Consider the following 24,789-nt stretch of genomic DNA (forward strand, 5'->3'; position numbering starts at 1 on the left):
ACATAGGTAGTCATAGCTATATAATTTTCTTTTAGAACTGCTGTTATAGTATCCCAGAGGCTCTGGTAAGTTTTATCAGTATTCTTATTTGATTCTAAGATTTTTTTAATTTCTCCTCTGATTTCTTATATCACCCATTTATCATTCATTAGTATACTCTTCAGTCTACATGTATTTATACAGTTCGTTAGGTTTATTGGTGTTAGTTTCTAATTTCATCTCATTATGATCCCGTAAGATGCAAGGAATTATGTCCCTTTTTTGTATTTGTTAAAAGTTGTTTTGTGACATAAAATATGGTCCGTTTTGGAAAAGATTCCATGAGCAACTAAGAAGTGTGTTCAGGTGTTGTTGGATAAAATACTCTCTAGATGTTTGTTAAGTTCATTTAATTTATAATATTTTGGGGGTCCAAAAAGCTTTTACTGCATTTATGCCTAGACAACCTATCTATCAGTGAGAGAGGTGTATTGAAATCACCCAGTGTTGTTATACTGAGACCTATCATAGTATTTAATTCAAGTAATGTCTCTTCTGTGTAATTAGCTGCACCAACCTTTGGACCATAAATATTTACTTTTATTATATCTTCTTGTTAGATTTTTCTCTTTACCAGTATGAAGTGACCTTCTTTGTCTCTTCTGATTAATTTCTACTTGAATTCTGCTTTGTTGGATAGGTGAGTAACTACTCCTGCTTGTTTTCAGGCTCTGTTTATATGATATATTACTTTCCATCTTTTAACTTTTGACTTGTTAACTTTTATTTTTTGCTAAACAGTGAGTCTCTTGCAAACAACGTATAGTTGGGTCTTTTTAATCCATCTGGCAGCCTGTCTTTTAATTGGAAAATTTAGTCAATTTATTTACATTTAATGTTGTTATAGCAAGATATTTATTAATTCTTGCCATTCCTACTTATTTCTAATGTTTAATTTGGTTCTGTTTCTAATTTTCCAATTTACTTTTCAAAGGCGACTTATTCGTTTGTGAGCTCTGAGTTCGTTTTTTATTTCTTCTGTGTGGAGTATTTTTTAAAGTAAGTTCTGTAGTGCTGGCTTATTAGTGGAATTCTTTTTAGTTCTCTTCTTTGAAGGTCTTTTATTTCTACTTTGATTTTGAAAGATAACTTTGCTGGATACAGCAATCTTGGTTGGCAGTTATTTTCTTTCACATCTTCGGAATGATGTATTCCAAGTCCTCCTGGATTTTAGAGTTTGTGCTGAAAAATCAGAAGTAATTCTGATTGACTTGACTTTAAATGTGACCTGTAATTTTTCTCTTGAGGTTTTTCAAATTCTATCCTTGCTCTGTAGGTTATGCGTTTTAATTATAATGAATCATGGAGAGGTTCTTTTTTGATCTCGTCTATTTGGGGTTCTGAATACCTATCTCATTCTGAAGGTTTGGAAATTTTTCTGGTATTATTTCCCCAGAGAGGTTATCCATTCCATTAGCCTGCAATTGACAACCTACTTCAATTACAGTGATTCTTTAATTTAGTCTCTTACATATGTCCCAGAGTTCTTATATATTCTGATCATGGTTACTTATTTTCTTTTGTTTAATAATGTGTGAATATTTCAAGGCTAGACACTTTTGTCTTCCAGCTCTAAAATTTTGTCTTCAGTATGATCTGTTAGACTTTCAACTGAACATTTTACTTGATTAATTGTGTCTTTCATTTTCAAGATATGTATTTTATTCTTTCAGTACTTCTATCTCCTTTTTGAATTTCTCATTCTTATCCTATACTGACTTTTTAAATTCAGTCAGTTGTTTTTCTGTGTTCTCATTCATTGATCATTTTATAATCATTCTTTTGAATTGTCTACTATATCATCCATTTCATTATCTTTGGAATCAGTTGCTGGTGAATCATGATCTTTAAGAGCCATTGTATTACCTTGTGTTTTCATATTGTTTGTATAGTCTTTTGTTGGGTTTTATGCATCTGTTGAGAGGAGCCTTTTTAGGACACAACATTCTCTTGCCAAAGTGTCTAAGAGTCATCTAGATTGAGATTCCCTCATAGTTGTGTCATTTATAGGCTCTCTTTTGCCAGTGGATTCTGTGAGTGGGAACTGGGGGCCTATTCCCGGCCATTACTACTTGGGACCTGGTCATTAGTTTAGGTTTTTGTCTCTTCTATTTTTGTGTTCAGGTGTAACTGAAGTTTGAGTGTCAGTAATTCTTGTATGGAACAAGGTGCATTGTCTTTTGACTGAGCAGCAGAGTCTCTACTTGTAGAGAACTTGTAGTTCCCCTATAGATTTCCAGTACCTCTCAGAAAGGATAAAACAATAGCATTAATTGATGAAAACAATATACAGCATTAAAATAAATACCTGGTGCTTACTATGATGTCTATAACATTAATTACCACAAAAATAGGAATGGTGGGGTCAGTAATTGCCAACAGCAAAAATATAAATATGAACTAGATCTGGCATTAAACAGCAGGTGTCAACTGTGTCATCCACAGCAGTAATAATTGAAACAACATGAATAGTAGGAGCAGGAGTTATATAAACCAAATAATTCTAAAAGATGGTAAAGATACAGTTCATTAAGAGAAAATAAAATGTGATAAAAAGGTTGAGTTTAGAATTTTCAAAACATGGACAGAGAATGCAGAAGAGATGTAGCAAGTCATGGTTGTAAAGGAGAAAGAGAAAAAACAGGAAAAACAACATAAAGAGAAAGAAAAAGAATAAGAGATTTTGGCTGTTAGCAGGAGAAGAAAGGAGAGAAGAAAAGCAAATAAACAAAATAAACAAACCAAAACACTAACTCTCAAAAGACAAGGCAAGGAAAAATAACTACATTAAAAAATGCTAAAAATGAAGGGGGGAAACAAATACATCCATGTATATAGGTCCACAAACCAATCAGTATGGCAAGAACAGAGAGAAAAAAAAATGATTCTTAATGGAAAACAAAGGAATCATCTATGCTGAGGTGGTCAGAACAGTCAATGGGAATTGATGGTCTCTACCTATACCCAACTGCTCTTCTTTTCCATTTCTTGTACTGGGGGGAGGGGGATTATTAACCCCTTCCATTTTTGTGTTGCTCTCAGAGCTGCCAGTTGGAGTGGCCTGAAATTAAAGTTGATTGAAATAGCTCTCAGCTTCCCTTCTCAACAGTATAAGGTAGGATGGAATGGGAAATACTGTTCATTGGAGTTTTGTCCAGCAGACAGGGTGGGAATCCTGCAGCATTTTTTTTTTTGGGGGGGGGGGGAATCCTGGAGGCCAGGGCTTAGGTCTAATCAGGCCTTGGGCACTTTTTTGGTGGCATCTCCTCTGGAGAGATTAGATCAACACATCCATAGGGCCAGGCAGATGCTTATCTCTGCTGGGCCTCTAGATTTCAGGAGCCTCCCAAGAATTTTATTCACAGGGTAAGGGAGCCCATCCTCCTCACACTCTGCTACCCACAAACACAGCCTTCCCAGGCTTTAGTTCCTGAGTGCATTCATAACTACCTGTTCAGATTCCCGACCCTCTCTGATCAGTCACATGAGCCATCTGACTCAAAGGGAAAGCAAGCTGGATTCCCCTTTGTTTTTCTGACCGTAATTCCCCTGGGTACGCTCTTTATACCTGTTTCACTCATGTTCTTCTAGATGCACCCTATGTCATGTTAGTTGCTTACTGGGGCAATAAAGCATGGCGGTGTTTGCTGTGGTCTGGCGCCCTCAGCAGTAGCTGCCATGTGGCCTCTTCAAGATGGCTTCTGCTTCAGCTTTTTGTTGCCAGTTGAGAAATACAGAGCACTTTTCAAACACCAGTTCACTATGCATCTTCAGGATCAGCTAAATTCAGACTGCTTTTCTGAACTACAGGTTTTTCTATACCAAATCTTTCCATTGTGTTCCTCTATGTTAGCCTGCCTCTCTGTGGTGAACTAGCATTGCTGCTGCAGCCAGTCACTGCCACAACTGCCTCAGCTCCACTGTACTTTCTCATTCTTTGTTCAATGCACCCAAATTTCTCAATCTTTAAGACATTTTGTGACTGTCCAGTATTCAATTTTAGTGAAATCCCTCTTTCACCCACCTAACTGAGAAGGTCCCACTGCTTGAATCCTGAGCCACAGAGCAACTGAAAGTGTAGCCTTCCTCTAATCCACACCCTTGAATCTTCCCTACATCCATTTTTGTTCCCCATGCCCCCCCAATCCCAGTCACCATCCTGTACCCATAATGATTTTTCAAACTACAAATACATACTAGACTGGGTTCACAGAAAATAGAACCTGCCGCCAAACTGTGTGTGCTACCACTTTTTAGGAAGTTGTTTCAGGTTGCTAACAGATTCTGAGACAGAGTTTATTGCCAATGGTGTTTGTTAGGGAGTGCTCTTGAGATCAATACCTGTGAAAGGAGGGAAAGAAATAGAATTGGGCAGAAGGCAAAACCAAGCAGTGTTGTTGGACCAAGGACCCAGTGAGAGCCTTGCTGAATTCACAGTTCCATAACTGGAACTGTCACACATTAAGCCAAAATGGTTGGATCTTTTTACCTTGATTGGTCATTGAATGTGGGTTTTTCCAGAAAGAATTGTTGATAGTACTACACAGACATGGGACAACAGTTCTTTGAAGGGGTATCTGGGTAGGGCATTGCCATATTCCCCCTCTTGTATTCAGAAACATTCATATGTATCCTTCATATGTATGGAGCAGTGTCTTCCTTCCCTAGGCTGGGGGCTTTGTATGTGGGGGAGGGGATATATCCACTTCATATGTATTCAGAAACATTCCTTCAGAATTCCAGCATGTCTCTCTTGCTAGAGGAAATTTAGAAGAGATAAGAGGAAAATCCTCTAGCCCCTACTACTGCAGCTGATCTCAGTAAATGATACTTATCATCTCCCTTCTCTACTATCTATTTTAGATTCTCCTCATCCTAGCTTCTCAGTGGTTTCCTGGTGATATGACCTAGACCCTAATCCTAGAGAAGGCTGACCCCTTAATCACCATGTCTTTCTTGGCCAGGATTGTTGCCCATTGAAATTAGCACCCGTCCCCAGAAAAAAATTAACCATTTTTCTAAGACTTACCTGAGTACTGATAATATTACTCCTTGCTCCTGTTGTGTAACAGTAGCAGACCTGCTTCCCCTGTCATTCTGGTCTGATGACTCCTTCCTTGTTTGCTGGTCCCTGGACACTAGAAGTCTAAAGTGTCTTTTGGCAATAGTAGCTTAGCTTAATGGTATTCTTATTCCATCCCATTAAAAATGTTTATTTTTTTAGTACTAGAACTTCTAATCCTACATAGCTGAGAGTTCTCTAAGTGAGTCACTGGGTGAGATAGTGACCAAGACTTATCAATTTAATTCCTGGATCTGGCTTTGGGCACCACTCAATGCTGGCAGCCTTTTGTGTCACCTAGAATGAACCAGAACAGTACTTTCAGATGTGGAATGTACAGCCTCTATAACCCAAAGAGGCCTACCAGAAACTGCTTTCTTTCTCAATTGTGGGAGATATGAGGAACAACAAGTTGTATTTTACTTTGAATGGAATATCCCAGTATGCCCAGAACCTTCATAAGGTATATCACCAGTCCTCTAGAGTACATGGTTTTACCAAGGTTTCCAACATGATAGACATTTCCTACTCATCTGGCCTAATTAGCATGATGCCATCAATGTAGTATATTGGTATCATTTTCTATATGATATTCAAATGGTCTCATTTTCTTCAAACTGAATTTTAATGGGAGAGTACTTCATTAACATATCCCTGAGGCAAAATTGTCAGTGTTTACCATTGTGCATTTCATATGAATGCAGACTATTCCTGATCCTCTTCTCTAATAGGAATGAAAAAGAAGACATTTACCAAATTGGTGCTTGTTATGATATACCTAAGACTTCGTTATATCATTGCATTTGGAGCCACTGCTTTGTTGCATTTACTGTGGTGTACTTTCATTTTCCAGAATCTGCTAGTTTTCTGTAGACACTATGCTAGAGAATTAGAGATGTGATGGGAACCACCACTCTTGTATCTTTTGATCCTTAAGAGTGACACTAATTTTTGTTATCACTACCAGTGAATCAATTTAAAATGGGTAGTAAGATTTCATATCAAATAGTGAAAAAAGGAGGGGTGTTTGGTACATTGATTTAAAATAAGTTGTATATTTTGTTTCATTTTGTTTTAACATATATTGAGGGTACAGTTTTAACTATGTGCCAAAGTATAGATCAGTATTTCATTTGAGGGAGAGAAGGGTATTTAAAATAATCTCTAACAAAATTGTATAATTTACTTTACATTTGGCTTTTACAGCACTATTATTTTTTGGAAAAACTCTTGAAGGATTCATTCTTTCTCCAAAGGATTTTTGAAAATTTTTTTTTCACATCAAATCAGTTGCTGATAAGCATTTATCATGAAACTATCCTAATTAATTATCTTTTCCACCTGATTTGATTTTGTTAGATTCTCCTTTGTCAGTGTGATCAGTTTAAGCAATTATTTGACATCACTGTGGTAGACTTCATATATATATATACCCTATTGGTACATGTTTACCTTGATGTAATTTGATGAGCTTAATGGAGATAGAAGCCAAGGTTAATCTAGAATAGATATTTAAATAGTGATTGATGGTGGTATGGAAGTGATAATGATGGTGTTGACAGAGATGACTAATGATAATGATAGCAGTGATAATGTGTTCTTGATTCTTTGGATCAAAATTGTGTTTAGCATTTGCTAGTCACATATTCAAATGCATGTATAAATTGCATTCTAAGCTACTTACACATGAATTAAATTTGTGATTATTTTATTCTTATTATTATAGATAAAAAAATGTAGTAAGCTTTTAATTTTTTTTTATTGTGTTTGGAAAAATTCATCCATGACATTGGATACAGCTGTAATTCACTTGTTTTCATTTTGTGTAGTATTCCAGTATATCACTGTGTGTTTTATTCATTCAGCCAAACAGACATTTGAGTTGTGTCCAGGCCTTGTTTTTTTTGGTTTGTTTTTTTTTTTTAAACAGTGCTGTTAAGAACATTGTTGCTATATAATCTTAGTACATGTGTATATAAGTTTTAGGGAATATACCTCCTAAGTCATGGGATATGTGTATGTACTACTTTATTAAATGAGATCAAATGCTTTTTTCTCATTCACTCCCAACGGAAACTAACTCTACTTCATGTCCTTATCAACACTTATTTTGTCAGTCTTAACTTTTTTTGGTGTGATGACTATGTACTGCTGTCCCTTTGTGTTTGTAATTTGTATTTACTACTGCAGTTGAGTACTCTTTCATGTTTATTGACGATTCTGGTTTTCTCTTTTTTGAAGTACCTGTTTATATTTTCATCCATCTTTTCCTGACTTATTTCTTTCATCTATATTTTAGAGTAATTCTTTATATATTTTGAATATTTGTCCTTTGTTATGTTTTAGAAATATTCTATGCTATGACTTGTCTTTTAATTATTTATGTTGACTTTAAAAATTAATTTTCTGGGCCTGGGGTTGTGGCTCAGTGGTAGAGCACTTGCCTAGCATGTGTGAGGCACTGGGTTCAATCCTCAGCACCACATAAAAGTTAAATAAAGGCATTGTGTTCACCTACAACTAAAAAAATTTTTTTAATTAATTTTCTTAATTTTAATATTATTAAATTTATTAATCTTTATGAGTGTGCTTTTTTTTTTGTATCTTAAGAATTATTCCTCTGTGGAACTGCTGAGCTACCTCCAAGTCCACAGTTTTAGAGTGTCAATTTGAAGTAGACCATGTGTCATTGTCGCAAGCAGAAGAACCCACACTGAACTGAAGCCTAGAGATAGAGAATTCTAGGTTCTTCCCTGTGGCAATTTTCTTAGACAGAGCTTGTCATAAATGACCAGGTGATGGTGTCAGGGTGTCGCTGTTATCAGTCTTGGAATTCTTCTCCTTTTGGGTCTCAGGTAAGGAAATTGCATCATTCAGTGGACTGGTGTGTTTGATAAGCTCATGGAACTGGTTTTTCTTTTTTCTTTTTCTTTTTTTTTCCTATTTCTCTTTCCACATTTTTTATTAGTGCATTATAGTTGTACATACTGATGGGATTTGTTGTTACATTTGTAGATTTGTACATGCACATGATATAACAATATAATTTGGCCATTATCACTCCCCAGACTTCCCCTTTCCCTCCCTGCCTCCTTCTCCTTGGTCCCTTTCCTGTACTAATCTCCCTTTGATTTTTAGGAGATCCCTACCCCATCCCCACCTTTCTTTTCCTTTTTCCTCTCTAGCTTCTGCATATGAGAGAAAACATATGACCTTTAATCTTCTGAATTTGACTTATTTCACTTAACATGATTGCCTCTAATTCCATCCATTTTCCTGAAAATGCCATAATTTCATTTTTATGGCCAAATAAAACTCCATTATATATATATATACACACACACCACATTTTCTTTGTACATTCATCCATTGATGTACACCTAGGCTGGTTCCATAGTTTGGCTATTGTGATTGCACTGCTATAAACGAGGGTATGCACATATCTCTGTAGTCAGGTAACTTTAATTCTTCAGGATAAATATGGAGGAATGGTATAATGGGGTCATATGGTGGCTCCATAGCTAGTCTTTTGAGGAACCTCCATACTGATTTACCGTGGTTGTACTAAGGTACAGTTCCACTAACAGTGTAAAAGTGTTCCTTTTTCTCCACATCCTCTCCATCATTTATTATTGTTTGTATTCTTGATAATTGCCATTCTGACTGAAATGAGATGAAATCTCAGTGTAGTTTTGATTTGCATTTCCCTAATTGCTGATGATGCTGAACAATTTTTTCATGTATTTGTTGGCCATTTGTGTTTCTTCTTTTGAGAAGTGTCTGTTTAGTTTGCCTATTTATTAACTGGGTTATTTGATTATTTGGTGTTAGGGTTTTTGAGCTCTTTATATATTCTTTAGATATTCTCTGTCAGAAGAGTAGCTAGCAAAGATTTTCTTCCATGCTATGGGTTCTGTCTTCATATTCCTAATTGATTCTTTTGCTGTCAGAAACTTTTTAATTTGATGCTGTCCCATTTATTAAGTCTTGGCATTATTTCCTGAGCATTAGGGGTTTCATTGAGAAAGTCAACACCTAAACCTAAAAGATAAGAGTTTCTCCTAAACATAGAAGAAAAAAACGTATGTTTTCTTGGAATCGCATGCTTTCTGGTCTGATTACAAGGTCTTTGATCTATTTTAAGTTGATTTTTGTGCAGGGTGAGAGATAAGAGTCTAGTTTCAATCTTATACATATGGCAGACCAGTTGTCATAGCACCATTTGTTAAAAACTGCCTTTTCTCCAATGTATATTTTCGTGGACCTGATTTTTCTGACATGGGTTTGATGTGCCCCTGAATCCATGTGCTTCTGATTTAATTGGATAAGTTCACAGGTGGTCATTTTTTATTAGCACAATTAATTTCTTTATCAGCTTGTGCCATATGGTTGTACTAGGCAGATGCTGGTTGTTGACTAGTGTGAAAAAGGTTTAGGGTCATTTTACCTCAGAATTTATATGCAGAATAGAGAAATTCATGGCAAGCCATTGTTTACAAAATGAGGTAACTCAGGATTAGGCACAGTCTGAAAATAAGTGTTCTATACATTCATGAAGTAACACAGAGCAGGGCACAGTCTGCTCTCTACACTGATATTTTATCTTCTAATTTAACTGTATTTGGTAAAATAACATTTACTTCCTTTTTTAAGAAATCATTTTTTAATATTTTTATTCTAATTTAGTTTATACATGACAGTAGAATGCATTTTGACACATCATACATACATGGAGTATAATTTCTCATTCTTCTGGTTGTACATGATGTAGAATCACACTGGTCATGTAGTCATATGTGTACCTAGGGTAATAATGTCAGATTCTTTCTACTATCCTTCTTACCCCCACACCCCTCCCCTCACTTTTATTTTTTCTTTATTTGTTTTTTATATGGTCCTGAGGATCAAATCCAGTGCCTCACCCATGCTAGGCAAGTGCTCTACCACTGAGCTACAACCCCAGCCCAAGAAATCATTCCTTTGTTTAGTAATATTCATTGAATATCTGTTATGTATGACATGATTATTGATCTGAAAAGGCATATGATTTATTAAGGAAGTTATGCAGTTAATGTAATTTTAATAAAAAGCAAGGAGTAATAAAAGACTGGAAATCATGAAGAAGCAGCATTTGGAAGGTAGCCCAGCAGGAGCTTACCCTGTGCCAGGCAAAATGGAGCTTGAGACCATAAACAGATTCACCAGCCCAGTCAACCTGACTGTCTTCCCCCATCTGACCTTGGTGCTTCTGGCCATAAGCATGTTCTTCACCATGTGCTTCTTAGGTGTTTATGAGGTCACTTCCACCAAGTACATGTGGAATATCTATAAAGAGTACCTAATCTACTAGGTGGCCTTACTCTTCACAAGATATGGATTCCTCTTCCTCCTACTGTGGTTCAGCTTCTGTGTATGAACTCCCAAGAATATCTATTCACTAGGTGACTTCACTGAATCTCTGCTTTTATAAATGAATTTTTTTTTCTTTTTACTCTTGTTGGAAGTGTTCTACCTGCTGCTCACAATAAAGGCAGAGATGTGACAAAGAGAGAGAGAGAGAGAGGAAGAAAGGGAGGATTGAGGGAGGGCGGGAGGGAGAGAGGGAGGGAACAAACAAAAGAAAGGCATCATGACCGAAAATTGAAATAATGGGAAGATTTGAGTATCCAGAGATGAAGGAAGGCTTATCAAATAGAGGAGTAAAGGAAGGACAGGAGTTGGAAAAGCACGTTTCTATCCTGTATCTCTCCAATGTGGAATGTAAGCTCTGTTATAACCAGGACTTTGATTTGCCCACTACCTTTTATCCTGCACCTAAAATAGTACTTGGCACAGGGTAGAAACTCAGCATTTGCTGAATGGTTGAATCTGTCCCCGATACTGGCTTATTCTTCACACTATTGTCAGAGCGATCATTCTAAAAAGCAAATCAGGTGCATTTATACCCCCAACTTAATAAATTTCTGTCACATTATTAGCAAAAATTCTAAGAAAATGTTAATATGTAGGTGGCTATAAAATTTTTATTGATATGAATGCATATTCAGGAAAAGTTTTAAATATGGTAGAAAACTACTTACTGAGAAACCCAGTTCTCTACATATTGGGAAGTAGCCATGAAGGACGTGCTTTCAGTGATTGGTACACATGGATAGAATCTATGGTACCCTGTCTACATGGACCATATAGAAATGTTAATTTAAGTTCCAAAGTGACAGTGCATTGTAGGGCACAATTTCCAGAAATACTTATTAGTACTGTTTGTATACTATTTAAGAACATACTCCATATCTTTACAAAATCTGAACAGTTTGTTTTTAGTATATTCTAGATGCTACCTGGAATGAGTGATATGTTTTCCTTTGATAATCGAAATCAGTTATTTTGAATCATTAGAAAGGATTTTGAAACAAGTTCATGCATTATTCTATATATCTTACAAAGTAAAAATTAGTTTTATTTATTGCCCCAGGTAATTTTAGCAGATCAAATAAATGAAACTATATCTGGTAAATTTCTTTTTAATTTTTTTTCAGTTATTTATGAACTTTCTCTCTCTCTCTCTCTTTCTTTCTTTCTTTCTTTCTTTTTCTTTCTTTCTTTCTATGTGGTGCTGAGAATCAAACTCAGTGCCTCACACATGCTCGGCAAATCTACCACTGAGCCCAACCCCAGCCCATTATTTAAATAATGAATATGATGTTGGTAAATTGTACCAAACATTCAAGAAAAAGATGATACAGCATGACAAGGTCTCAGTGGACCTTGATGTAGATGGAGGTAGAAGGAGGAAGAAATTCCCCAAATGAATAGAAGTACTTCTGAAGGGGATATGGGTGTGGGCTGGCCCCAGGCAGGGAGAGGAATGTGAAGTGCACAGACATTTATCTCAGGTATAAGAATTCTTTATATATTTTTGGATATATAAATTCTTTATCAGTTATGTTTTACCAGTATTTTCTCCTACTATATGGTTTGTACTTTGATTTTCAACTTTCATGTGGGGTGTGTATTCATGTACTGAGAATTGAACCCAAGCACACTACCACTGAATCATGTCCACAGCTCAACAATGTCTTTTCTGGTACACAGTTTAAATTTTGATTAAGTTCAATTTATTACTTTTTCTTTATGGTTTTAAATCTGTGCTTTACCCCATGGGTCACAAAAAATTTCCCTTTTTCTTCTCAAGTTTTATAACATAAGCTGTTCCATTTAGGTCACCAATATGGTTTAATTTTTATAAAGGGTATGAGGTAAGATATGAGTTTTATTTTCTCCTATGTGGGTATCCTGTTGTTCCAGCACCATCCGTGGAAAAGACTCCTTTCACCATTAAATTACCATAACATCTTTCTTAAAAATCAGATATCTCTGTATATCTTAATCTGTTCTCCTCTCCCTATTTTGTTCATTCAGTTATTTTTCATAGATGTGGTATAGTTAAACACTTCCCTGGATGTTATTTATAAATTACTGGAATATTTCTTATTTTGCCTGAATTAAATGTGTCCACAGATGTCATTTTTAGTTTTAGTTCAACACCCTAATGCATTTGAGAAGCAAGAGAACAAAGAGGTTTAAGGCAAAAATAATACAGTAACACTACTTAGTTTTGAATTCTAGGTCTGCCATTTGTGGCTTTATAATCCCAGGCAAATAACCTTTAGAAGCTCAGTCCCTTCACCAACAAAATGGATCTAATTATAGTATGTAGCTCATAGAAGTTTATGAAGATGAAATGAACCCGGCATGGTGGTGCATGCCTGTAATCCCAGCAACTCCAGAGGCTGAGGCAAGAGGATTGCAAGTTTGAGGCCAGCCTAAGCAACTTACCAAGGCCCTGAACAACTTAGTACCCCTGGATTCCATCCCTAGTACCAAAAAAAAGGAGGAGGAGGAGGAGGAAAAGGAGGTAGAGAAGGAGGGAGGAAGGAGGATGAGAGGAAGAAGTTTATGAAGATTAAATGAAATAATTTACATAAGTCATGTTTAGAGCATGTCTGATACTGACTAAGCACTCAATAAATGTTAGCTATTATTACCGTATACCAGATATAGTGTTCTAGTTTCTATGCAAATAAAATTGAAACAGACTTGGTCAATTCAAAGAACTTAAACCAAATCTTGATAATATTTGTCAAGTCTAGCATTCACCTTCTATCTTAGCAAGTGTCATGGTGCATATAAATAACCATAATGTTCAAAATCACAATATATCCTCTATGGTTGTATAATTTTATTTAGTGTTAAAATATAACTCTAAAACTGTAGTAAAAATTCTTTTGCCAATTTTGTGTATAGCATTGTACTTGGAAAGAGTAGAGAAATATGGGGCCATGCACACGGAAGTACCATGGAAGGAAAAAAAAAAAGATTTATATGACAAAGCAATTCATGGATAGTCTTCTTAGGGATATCAGTGTGGTAGCAATAAGTATAATGTGGAATAAAAGATGATAAATAAAACTGGCTAACTAGACCACAGCTTGTAGCAGGGGAACCATATGATCCCATGGATACTGAGTTGGATCCACAGCCCACAGCTGAGTCCACACTATGAAAGCCTGGCAAAAGAGTTTGGTCATTATCCTGTAATAATAAGAACATGACTGAGATTTTTAACAGGAGAGCAAAGAGGTATTTTTGTTTTTTTATTTTTGTTGCTAAGTAGAAAATACAAATGTTTTCAATATTTGGGACAATTCAAAACATTTTTCCCTGAGCTGTGTCAAATGTGAATTCTAATGGTAACCCATTGTACCTTCCTATCTCATTTTTTTAGTGTTCAAATATTTTTACTGTTCATTTTTGAGAAAAGGCAAAGTTCTATGAAATAGGAACCTTGGCTATGACAGTTCAAAAGTATGTAGGTTAAAGGTATGAAATAATTGAGGATAATGAGAAATTAAGATTGCAGGGCTCACTCTTCAATTGTAGCAGGAAAATTAAAGGTAAATTACACAGCAGAGTTCAGAATAAAACATGTATAAATGTTCAAGTCCTTGCAAGTTTATAAATTGCTTGGTATGTTTGTAACTACAATGCTATTAAGTAGCCAAAGCACAGGGGACTTCAGGATGTGTACTTATGGACTGATTCCCCAACAGATAACTACATTCTTCTGGAATGCAATTGCTTTGTCAATAGTTAGTCTTTTGTTTTAAAAATTTTCCATCTTTCAACCTAATTAGTTTAGAATGTCTCTAACGTGATTTGCAAAGAATTTCATATTTATATTTTGCAATCAGCGTTTGAATGGTGCACAGGTTTTAGACATGCACTACAATGTGTAAACAGTTTGTAAGATAATAAATAGCTCTTTCTAGTCTAAATGTTTTATGATTGCTTAGTCCCTGCTAATTGGTCATGGATTGAAATCCCCCATTGTTTAATTTTTTAATTTGTGGGAAATTTTTATAAATGAGTATATGGGGCTTCGTATCACAGCTGTTGTCATTTAAAGTTTGGACAGCATCATTACAAATGAAGCCCTGCTGTGAAATCAAAGTCAAAAGGCATCTTGGCATCCCAACCATTTCCTTGGGAGAAGATTACAGCTCAAGTCTGTTGAACTTTATTGCCTTGGGCCGCATGACAGTCTTCAGAAACATGCAAGGCATTTCTGTTAAATAAATTCAGATGTGCTAGGACACAGATGACATTCTTGTGCATAGCAGTGTCCTTAGGGGGTACAGAATAAAGATTGACAGTTTCTGCTATGTTTTGGATTATTTTATAAAATCTATGGAAATTTTGTAGACCATCAGTAATACCCCATAGGAAAAGGTGTGGTGTTTTTCTGCATGCCCTGACAACATTTTAAAATTAAAACCTGTAAACATGACTCTGAGATAATAACTGTCTTCAAAGTCATCTATCCCACCCCTATGGTACTGAGGATGGAACCCAGGTTCTTGGCCTGCTAGCCAAACACTATAGTCATATTTCAGATGATTTTATCATTCTCTTTGAAGGAAGTTCTCATTAATTGATATTTCTTTTCCCCTTCTCCAGTCTCTAACACATGTTCCAGAGGGAGAGAGATTACTCAGGTATCTAAAGCTAGTGTTTTTTAATTTAAAACCAAAGACCATTTGATCCAACTTAAAATCTATACAATCATTAACCAGATTTCAACTACAGTCTCCACAGAGACATCAAGAAGAACATGGTTGTCCCTCAAATTATGAGATCCATTCAGCCCTGAATCTGTCTCAGTCCTTTAAAATATGTTCTTGGTTGTCATCTGTTTTTCCTCTTGTGATAGTTTCCTGAGTTCTTTACCTACAATATGCCTGGAACATACTAGGTACTCATTAAGTATCTGCGAATGAATGAAAAATTTTTTTCAAAGGTCGATCCTTCTATTTACTCTCAACATTCATTCTGGAAATTTAAGACCCAACAATATCATTAGTTTCTACTAATCTTTTGGCTTCGATACATTCTTTCATTCAACAGCTTGCCATAAATATTGATACTGCTTCTTACTCGCTGCAGCAAAAATGCTGTCAAGCCAGGTATGGTGACATGAATCTATAGTTCCAGCTATTTTTGGGAGACTGAGACAGGAGGATCACTTGAGCCCAAGAGTTCCAGGCCAGCCTGATAAACCTAAGGAGATCCATATCATTTTTTTTTTAATTTTGTCAAATCATTATAATTTAGAAAGTAGACATACAAGTAAGTAGATAGATAATTACATTATAGTGTGATACTAAGTTGTTCCTTGCCTTAGTGATAACATTATTGAGTACAGTGTGCCAGGCACACTTTTAAGTACTTTACATGCATTATTTCTAACTTAGTTATCGTTGTGGTCTGACAACTGTAACTATGATATTAATCCTTTGAAGTTTACTGATACTTACGTTATGCACAATATGAAGTCAGTTTTTTTAAATTCATCCAAGCAGATGGTAATATTAGAGTGCAAAATACAGTAGTCATGCAGGATTTCTTATACGTGTGTGCATGCATGTATGTGTATGCATCCATTAGCTCTAGTTTTTGAAATATTTTTGTAAGTTTCTTGTAAGATTACTAAGTGTTCTTCTTCCTGTTTGACCTGTCAGTTACTTAAAGAGATATTTTAAAATTTTCTGTACAATTATGAATTTATTTCTTTTTCTGTTAGTTTTGCTTTATATATTTTGAGGCTAATTTATTAAGTTTATATGCATGGTTATATAAATGGTTACATCTTTCTAGTACATTGAACTTTTTACCATTATGTAATGGTTCTTTTTATCTCTAGGAGTGCTTTGTGCCTGAAAGATTATTTGTCTGATTTTTAATATAGCTACTTCGACTTCTTTTGGCATTTGCCTGCCACATATTTTTCCAACCTTTGTGTATCCTTAAGTTATAGATGTGTCTTTTTAAAAACAGATCCTTGGATTCTGGTTTTTTGTTTTTTGTTTTTGCAGTGCTGGGGATCGAACCAGGGCCTTGTGCATGCAAGGCAAGCACTCTACCGACTGAGCTATCTCCCCAGCATGGATTCTGGTTTTTGATTCAATGACAGTCTCTGTGTTTTCATTAAAACACTGGACCCATTTGAGCTATTATTTTAATTTATTTTTTTCTGTCATCTTACTTTATTCTTTTCTAATTATTTCCCTGGGTTTCTTTTTCTCTTATTTCTTACTTACCTTTGGATTGTGTGTGGTTGTGGTTGTTGTTGCTGTTTTCTTGTATTTCATTTTTTACCTCAATGAAATGAAAGTTAATAACCCTATTTCTATTTCCTTGGTGACGATATAATTTTTTTTCTTTTTTCTTTGTTGTTTTTTCCCCCCTTTTATATTACTAAGGATTGAACCCAACGGCTCTTTGCCACTGAGCTATATCCTCAGCCCTTTTTATTTTTCATTTTGAGACAGTCTCACTAGTTGCTTAGGGCCTTGCCTAAGTTGCTGAGGATGGCTTTGAACTTGTAGTCCTCCTGCTTCAGCCTTCTGAGTTGCCAGAATTACAAGCATGAGTCACCACTCAGCAGATAATGCAAAAAATTCTTGAAGATTATTTATTAAAATCTAACTTCAATCTGTTCTCTTACCAAATCTATGCTACCATGATTATATGCTTTATTTATATCTTAATTTTATTTAACACCCCCCAAAAGATGTTATTGGCATTGATTAATAGAGTCAAAAGTGTGTTCTAGCCAGATGTGGTAGTGCATGACTCTAGTACCAGCACTCAAGGCTGAGTCAGGAGATCACTTGAACCCATGTGTTTGAGACCAGCCTGGGCTTCTTTCTTCTCATATGTTATACCTACTGATATTGTCAAAGATCCTGCTATTTAATATAAATTGCATATATTTGCTTTCATGGAAATGAAATGTTTCAAAGACTTAATCCTGACTTAGAATGGGGACAATATTGACTTGCAGGTATATCCAGAGAATATTAGAATATCCCTTATTCTAATATTTCTTTTTCATCCACTACGTTTTCCCCTTTGGCATACTTGGAATCCTCTAATTCTCAAAGAATCAAAGGATTGAATAAAATCTTAGTATTCATCTGGTTCTGCCCTCTGTAGACTCATTAAATTACCTGTTTGGATATAGTAACTTCTGAAGTGGGTGGTTAACCATTCTTTCTTTTTTAATCTACTTACCTGTAACCTAATCATGTCAGAATCCACCAGTACCTCTTATATTTATTCAGTTTCTTGATTTTTCTCATACCTCTTATATTTATCAGTTTCTTGATTTTTCTCAAACTTCATTTTAACAAATTTCCTCTGAAACATTCAAACTACTTGTCTTTCTTCTGTTGACATCTGTGATACTGCTGTCTCCTAATTCTCCTTCCCCTTCTTGATTTTACATTACATATTACATTACATATTTCCATTACATATTACATTAATTTTCCATTACATATTTTTGTAAATAAATGTTTCCAAATTTTCTATCTACCTTTTCTCATTACTCTTTTCTTGCATATTTTCCTTTATCCATTCTCTTACTCATCTATCCAATGAACATTAGTCAGTGTGATGAATTAATTAGAGTATTTTATCTACTGTAGGAAATCTGAGCCTCTCTTTTAGTTATTTTTTTTAATTGAGTCAGAGAATGTGAGCTGTATGAGAATGATTTTTTATTGCAAATTTCTCTATTTCAGTACTTATTGGAGTTGAATATTCAATGCATTTTAAAACTTTTTCAGACTAACAATGTATAAAATTCAATTGAGAACTCTTTTAGCAGATCATAGTACCAAACTACTCATGCCAGGCAAGACTGGCTTTAGGGTAGATGGACACTTGTAGACCATGACTTGTAAATGAAAGCTGCTTCCTTTTGTCCTCAGGGAAGTACTACCACCTCCCTGTCCTCACTGCTGTCCCTGCTAAACCCTAATAGTACTTTGAAATAGGCCAAAGCTGTCTGTGATATGTTCCCACTTTGCCTTTTGACTCTTCGTTATGCTTTCTAGAGCCCTTGTCCCTGATACCAGTGCACTTATGCAGCTCTAAGCCTCCTACTGCTCTCCATTTCAGGCCTCTTCTCTCTCACCTTCCCTCTTTCACTTTACATACTTATTGCTGGAAGCTGATAAAACTCTCATCCTGTACTGCAAGAATAGGATGAAAAGCAACCAAGTACAAAAGTCAATGTCTAGAGGAAAAAGCACAACACTGATAAGTAGATAAGTCTAGATTCTAGCCATGGCTCTGTGATTACTCCTAAACTTCTTTTTCTCATTTGGAAAGTAGAGAAATTACACTGGAATATTTGATATCTAAGGTACCAGCTCTATAAATTTTAAAGTTAGTTCACACAAATATGAGGAATTTGCCTTTTAATAAAAATAGCTACCTTGTTTAAGGTTGGAGCTTTATTCATTATATCGAACCCTCTTGGGAGGATGTCAGTTAAGCTTTTGCTGTCCTTAGGGTACTGTTCCAAATCCTGGTCTCCTTATGCTTATTTTTGTGTTCCACTGCCAGACAGAGGAAAGACTGGTTAGTAAAACTATACAGATATTCACCTGGTATAATTACCCTAAGGTTCATCCGTGTCATGGCATGTGTCAGATTTTGAAGACTGAGTAATATCCATAGTATGTGTGTGTGTATGTGCACACATCACATACACGTGTGTCCAGTACCTTGCCTGTTTGTGTTCAGCTCTTGTTTTTAGTTCTTTGGGTATATACTAATAGTAGATATGCTAGAGCATATAGTTATTCCATTTGTCTATATATATTCTATTTTCTAATTTCCACATAGTATTCTATTGTTATTTATTTTGAGGACTTGCCATACTTTTTTCACAGCAGCTGCACCATTTTACATTCCCACTGAGATTGTTCTGACTATACTGTTCCCCAACATTTTACCCTGTGGGTTTCAGCATCAGCAATATTTCTTGCCTGCTCAATAACAAGATACCCTTTTCATATAACACTAAGAAAGAAGAAATACTTTCAGTCTGTTATAAATGCATTCTAATCTCAGAGATGATAAAATCTGAGAAGAAAAATCTTACACTCAGTGAAATGTAGTAGGTAAATCTCCTAAAAAAAAAAAACTCGAAATTTTTGTGTATAAGTTATATAAATTTTAACTGTCATTGTAAAAAATGAAGGTAGCTATTCACAAATGGTGTGTAAAAATGAGATCTTCCTCAAATATATTTCTACTGCATTTTTCTAAAAGAATATGCTTCAGGAGAGTTTTCTACCCCTCCTCCAACTTATCTACTATGCCTTAGTGACAATTTGGAATGAAAGTAAAAACCTCACAGAACTTTAAATAGTATATCCCCTTATTTTGGTTCCCATATGTTTGTGGTTTCTGGTAAGTATAATATTCATTTGTCTTTGTTTCTTTTTAAGGATTGTTCAAGTTTAGAAGAATATAACATTGCAGCAGCATTACTCCCTTTGACCAGTGCTTTCTATAGGGTAAGTCCCATTAGTCTGTATGTAAATTTATAATGATTTGTATAATGTATCCAGTTTGATTCCCCATGGAACTGAATGAATCCTGTCCTCTTAGTATACCTAAGACATAACTGTGGTTATATTTATTATAACATTCCATGAATAGGAAAAGTTGCATAGAATACTAAATCATCTCCTAATGCAGCACCCACACCCATTTTACCCTGTTTTATTTTCCTTATAACACCTGAAATTGTATTATGTATTGATTAGTTTATAAATTTTTCCCTCAACCACAGAAAGTACATTCTGTGAGGCTGGGATCTTGTCTTTGCTGCTATAACCTTGTGCAACACAGTAAATAGTTATTAAATGAATGAATGAATGACATCATTGGGGGCAGAAAATAGAATTTAATGTAGTTGGCAATTTCTGTCAACCTTCTGAGAATTTTCTGGACTGTTTGAAGTGACTTAAAATTCTGTCATTACAGCTTTGACATAATGTATTAGCTCTTATGGCAAACAAATCCAGCAAATTCTCTTTACTGTCACTTCCTTTGAAGAACTAGATAACCACACTGTGAACCATGCATTTAATACATCCTTCTGAAATGTGCAATAGGAAATAATAAATCTGTGACAACAGACTGACTCACTGTTGAGCCTTATGCAGTCAGCTTTATAAGGCAGTAAGTTAACAAGTTTGGCCAAATACCATGATGTTTCTCTGTATTATCAAACTTAATAATACCATGCTATGTTTTAGAGGTGGTTTATATATGTGATTGTTTTTGTCTTAGTATTTTGGGTTTTTTTGCAGGTAAATTAGTTAAGGCCCAATGGGAAGTTCTATCAGTAATTTGAGTAGATAGATTTTAACATAAGGAGTTATTAAGTAATAATGATTAATTACTAAGAGATAAAGATAATCTAAAGAATACAGGAATAGAATTTGGGGAGCAGCTACTACCTCTAGGGCTCAAGCAGAATGCCTAAGAGAGAAATAAACTTGGAAAGGGCCTCACATCTAAGCTGATTCAGATCTTTTTGGAGAGGTATTATTATGGCCAGTGATGACTTAGAAGTTAACTCAGGGTCTATAGACCAGGACTGGCAAGCAGAAAACTGTCTGCTACAAGACGTACTGAGAGGAACACCTACTAGGGTGCTAGTAAAATTTAATAGCATGCCACCAGTTGGGATAGTACTTAAACTTCTTCAATAGCAAACACCTTTAGGTATCCCACATACCACTAGCAGGTGCATGTCACAGGAGTTAAAAGGAAAAAGCACACCAGAACCAGGAAGAGAAACCACTTTCTACTGCAGTGTCCCTGCACTTTTTATTACAAGGCTTAATATTATGCCCAGTGACAAAGGAAATGTTTATAACACTCAATTCCAAGATTGCAAAGCATGGAAAAGAGAGAGAGCTTTGGAACAAAGAGTCAGTGCATTAATTGATACAGAAGGGTTTGGGAAGGCAGAACACACTGATTCTTGAATATTTTCTAAATATGTATCTTATGGAAATTATTTATTGTGCATAGTGACTTTCTTAATTCAGGAAGTAGATATAAATTGCATTAATCTGACCACACATTACAGATGAGCTATCCTCATAACTGTGTAGCCAGTATAAACTCTTGAGACTTGCACAGCATTACTTCAGAGAATGGACTCAGTTGTTTGTTACTTTTAAAATATTTTAATAACACACTCATTTTTTTTCAATGCAACAAAAGTTTATTGAGCATCTAAATGTACAAGTTACTATGTGAGGCAATATCACAGGCAACAACATAATAATACATCAACATGTCTGTTGGAACTTGTATTAATATGCTTTCTAATACAGCAAATGATTTTTAAAAAATCAAACTTGTTGAGCATTTTCAGTTTTTCTTCTTTCAGTATAGTGGTATTTGGGTAAGTTCTGTAGTTTCTCCAGTGTTTTTAACATGACTGGGTGCTGAATTTTGTCAAAGGCTTTTTCTGCATCTGTTCGATGATCATGTGATTTTTGTCCTTGATTTATTTATGTGATGAATTACATCTATTGATTTACATATATTGAACCAACCTTGTATCCTAGGATGAATTCTTAATGTGTTCTAGAATGCAGTTTGCTACTATTTTATTAAGAATTGTTGCAGCTTTGTTCATCAGGGATGTTGGTCTGTAGTTTTCTTTTCTTGATGTATCTTTATCTGGCTTTGTTATCAGAGTGATGCTGGCTTCACTAAATGAATTTGACCAGTGTTCCTTATCTTTCTGTTTCATGGGATAATTTGAGGAGGGTTGGTGTTAATTCTTTAAAGTTCCGGTAGAACTAAACCAAGAATCCATCTGGTCCTGGACTTTTCTTTGTTGGAAGGCTTTTTATTACTGCTTCATATTATTTTATTATTGCTTGATATTGGTCTCTTTGGGTTTTCTAAATCCTTATGGTTCAATCTGGGTAGGTCATATGTGTTTAGAAATGTATCAATATCTTCTAGATTTTCCAATTCATTAGCATGTAAGTTTTCAAAATAGCCACAATACCACCAACCATATGGACGATTTTTAAAATATATATGGTTAGGAAATTCAGGTAGTATAGAAAAATACAAAATGCAAAGCAAAACTCTCTTTCCTAGCTCTACCCCATCTCCTCTAAACAGTTGGTTTCCTTGGGAGAATAGAAGGAGTTACATGTTATTGCCAGCATATCCAGGTGAAAACTATTGTTTTGTTTTGTTTTGTTTTTCTTTTAAGGAAAGGAATTAAATCATTTACACTATTTTCTCACCTTGCTTTTTTTCAGTTAGAAGTATGTATTAGAGATCCTTCCACAATAGTACATATTTTTATTTTGTGTTTTGCAGTGCTGGCCTTGTGCATGCTAACACACTCTACCACTGAATTACATTCCCAGCCCTACTCAGTTGTTTTTAATGATTGCATAGTGCTGGTGTATATGTACTTACTATTCTTCTAAAAGTAGTATACTTCATTGACTCAAACAAAAAGTGATATTTGTCTTTTAGAGCCACACTTAGTATAAAAATATCTAAGATTTTCCACTTGTAACGTTACCTATCTTAGCTCCTTAGGAATTGGTTATACAATAGCTAACCACATATTTAGGGGATTTTTTCCCCCCCTAGATTGAAAGTTTACAGTTCCTTTTCACTTTTTTTTTTTTTTTTTTTTTTTTTTTTTTTGGTACTGGGGATTGAACTCACATTCCCAGCCCTATTTTGTATTATATTTAGAGACAAGGTCTCACTGAGTTGCTTAGTAGCTCCTCGCTATCGCTGAGACTGGCTTTGAACTCTTGATTCTCCTGCCTTAGCCTCCTGAGATGCTGGATTACAGGTGTGAGCCACCATACCTGGCCTAACTTAAGTCTTTGGCCATGGTACTTTATTTAGTAGCTTAGAGTTTAAATGGTTAGGAGTACTTTCACATGAAAATAATGTCATATTTAGATCTGCCAAGCACTGGGTCTATGCCTGATGCAGAGTCACAGTCCAGTAACGTACTTCTTACTGTCAAGAAACCCAACACTGGGCTCTCCACCCATTTATCAGCTATTAACAGTAGAGGGTCATTTAAAGTTAATGAATAACATTGGGCTACTCTTTTGTTTTCTTAGGTCACTTTTGCTAAAAGATTGTTAAATTAAGAGCCAGAGTATGTTTAAAGCAGGAGTTCTTGTTTAAATATTACATTTTTAGAAGAAAAAATTATAAAGTAAAACCCAATATGACAGGAATAGAACCAAAATTGGTATACTTGGATCACTCCATCCCAACAATAGAAGTGAGCAATATTCAAGACCATGGGCACCTCCACCACAAAGTGCCATTTAATGCCTTCTCCTCAGTGACCCATGTAACTTAGAGTCATGTTGTAGTTCTTAATAATCAGGTAATATAGTTGGAGTTTCCTGATATTGATGAAACTATATAACACATCCCTCCCATTACTTTTTTGAGGCACTGTGTTGGTTGTTGATACTCAAAATGCCTCCCAGGAGAGATAATACTCTCCTTTAGTACTATCATTATAGTTTATTTTTACCCTGGGAAGAAAAACAAATACCTTATTTACATTAAATTCAAGCACACTGAAGTGAAGCCTTTACAAATTCCAAAGATCTCCCATGTGTACATAGCACTTTGAAGATGTCCTGTTGATCAAAATAGACTGTACTTCAGTATAAAAGCATTATTCATGGAATCATTCTCAGTAGAAACAAATTTTTCTTCAAAATTTTCATTTCATTCAGCATATTTAAACTTCCTTTCCCATATCTAGACATTTGAAAGACTTGTTTTTATTAACAGATTTATGAAGTATAATTTATATACCACAAAATTCAACCATTTTAAGTGTCATGTTATGATTTTAGTATAGTTACAGAATAGTACAACTATCACCACAATCTAATTGTAGAACATTTCTGTCATTCCCAAAAAACCCTCATCATGCCCATATATAGTCACTTTCCATTCTCAGGTGACACTTACCTGCTTTCTGTCTATAAATTTGCCTTCGTCATATAAATGGAATAATACAATGTATGTTCTGGTGTCTGGTTTATTTCACCAAGCATAATGTTGCTAGGTGATTTCTTTAGGACTATTAATTAACAATTAACAATCTGTTTTATACCTAGAATGTTAAACCTTCAGTATTATTTCAAAGTATATCTAATTCAGGATGTAGTACATAGTTAATCCTCTTGATACATTTTATATGAGATGTAAAGCATGGTTTCTCA

General features: G+C 35.1%; 1 protein-coding gene and 1 pseudogene across 2 annotated transcripts in view; both read left to right on the forward strand.

Moving 5' to 3' along the window:
• Window positions 1-24,789, forward strand: part of Sbf2 (SET binding factor 2) — a 456,025-nt gene that overhangs the window by 319,787 nt on the left and 111,449 nt on the right. For both annotated transcript variants that reach the window (XM_047516120.1, XM_047516121.1), the window contains exon 17: window positions 19,966-20,034. In XM_047516120.1, the coding sequence (XP_047372076.1) occupies window positions 19,966-20,034 (69 nt within the window). The remainder of the gene's footprint in view (window positions 1-19,965; window positions 20,035-24,789) is intronic.
• LOC124958353 (transmembrane protein 258-like) lies at window positions 10,275-10,517 on the forward strand (annotated as a pseudogene).

Source organism: Sciurus carolinensis, chromosome 11 (genome assembly GCF_902686445.1).
Source record: "Sciurus carolinensis chromosome 11, mSciCar1.2, whole genome shotgun sequence".
NCBI lineage: Eukaryota > Metazoa > Chordata > Mammalia > Rodentia > Sciuridae > Sciurus > Sciurus carolinensis.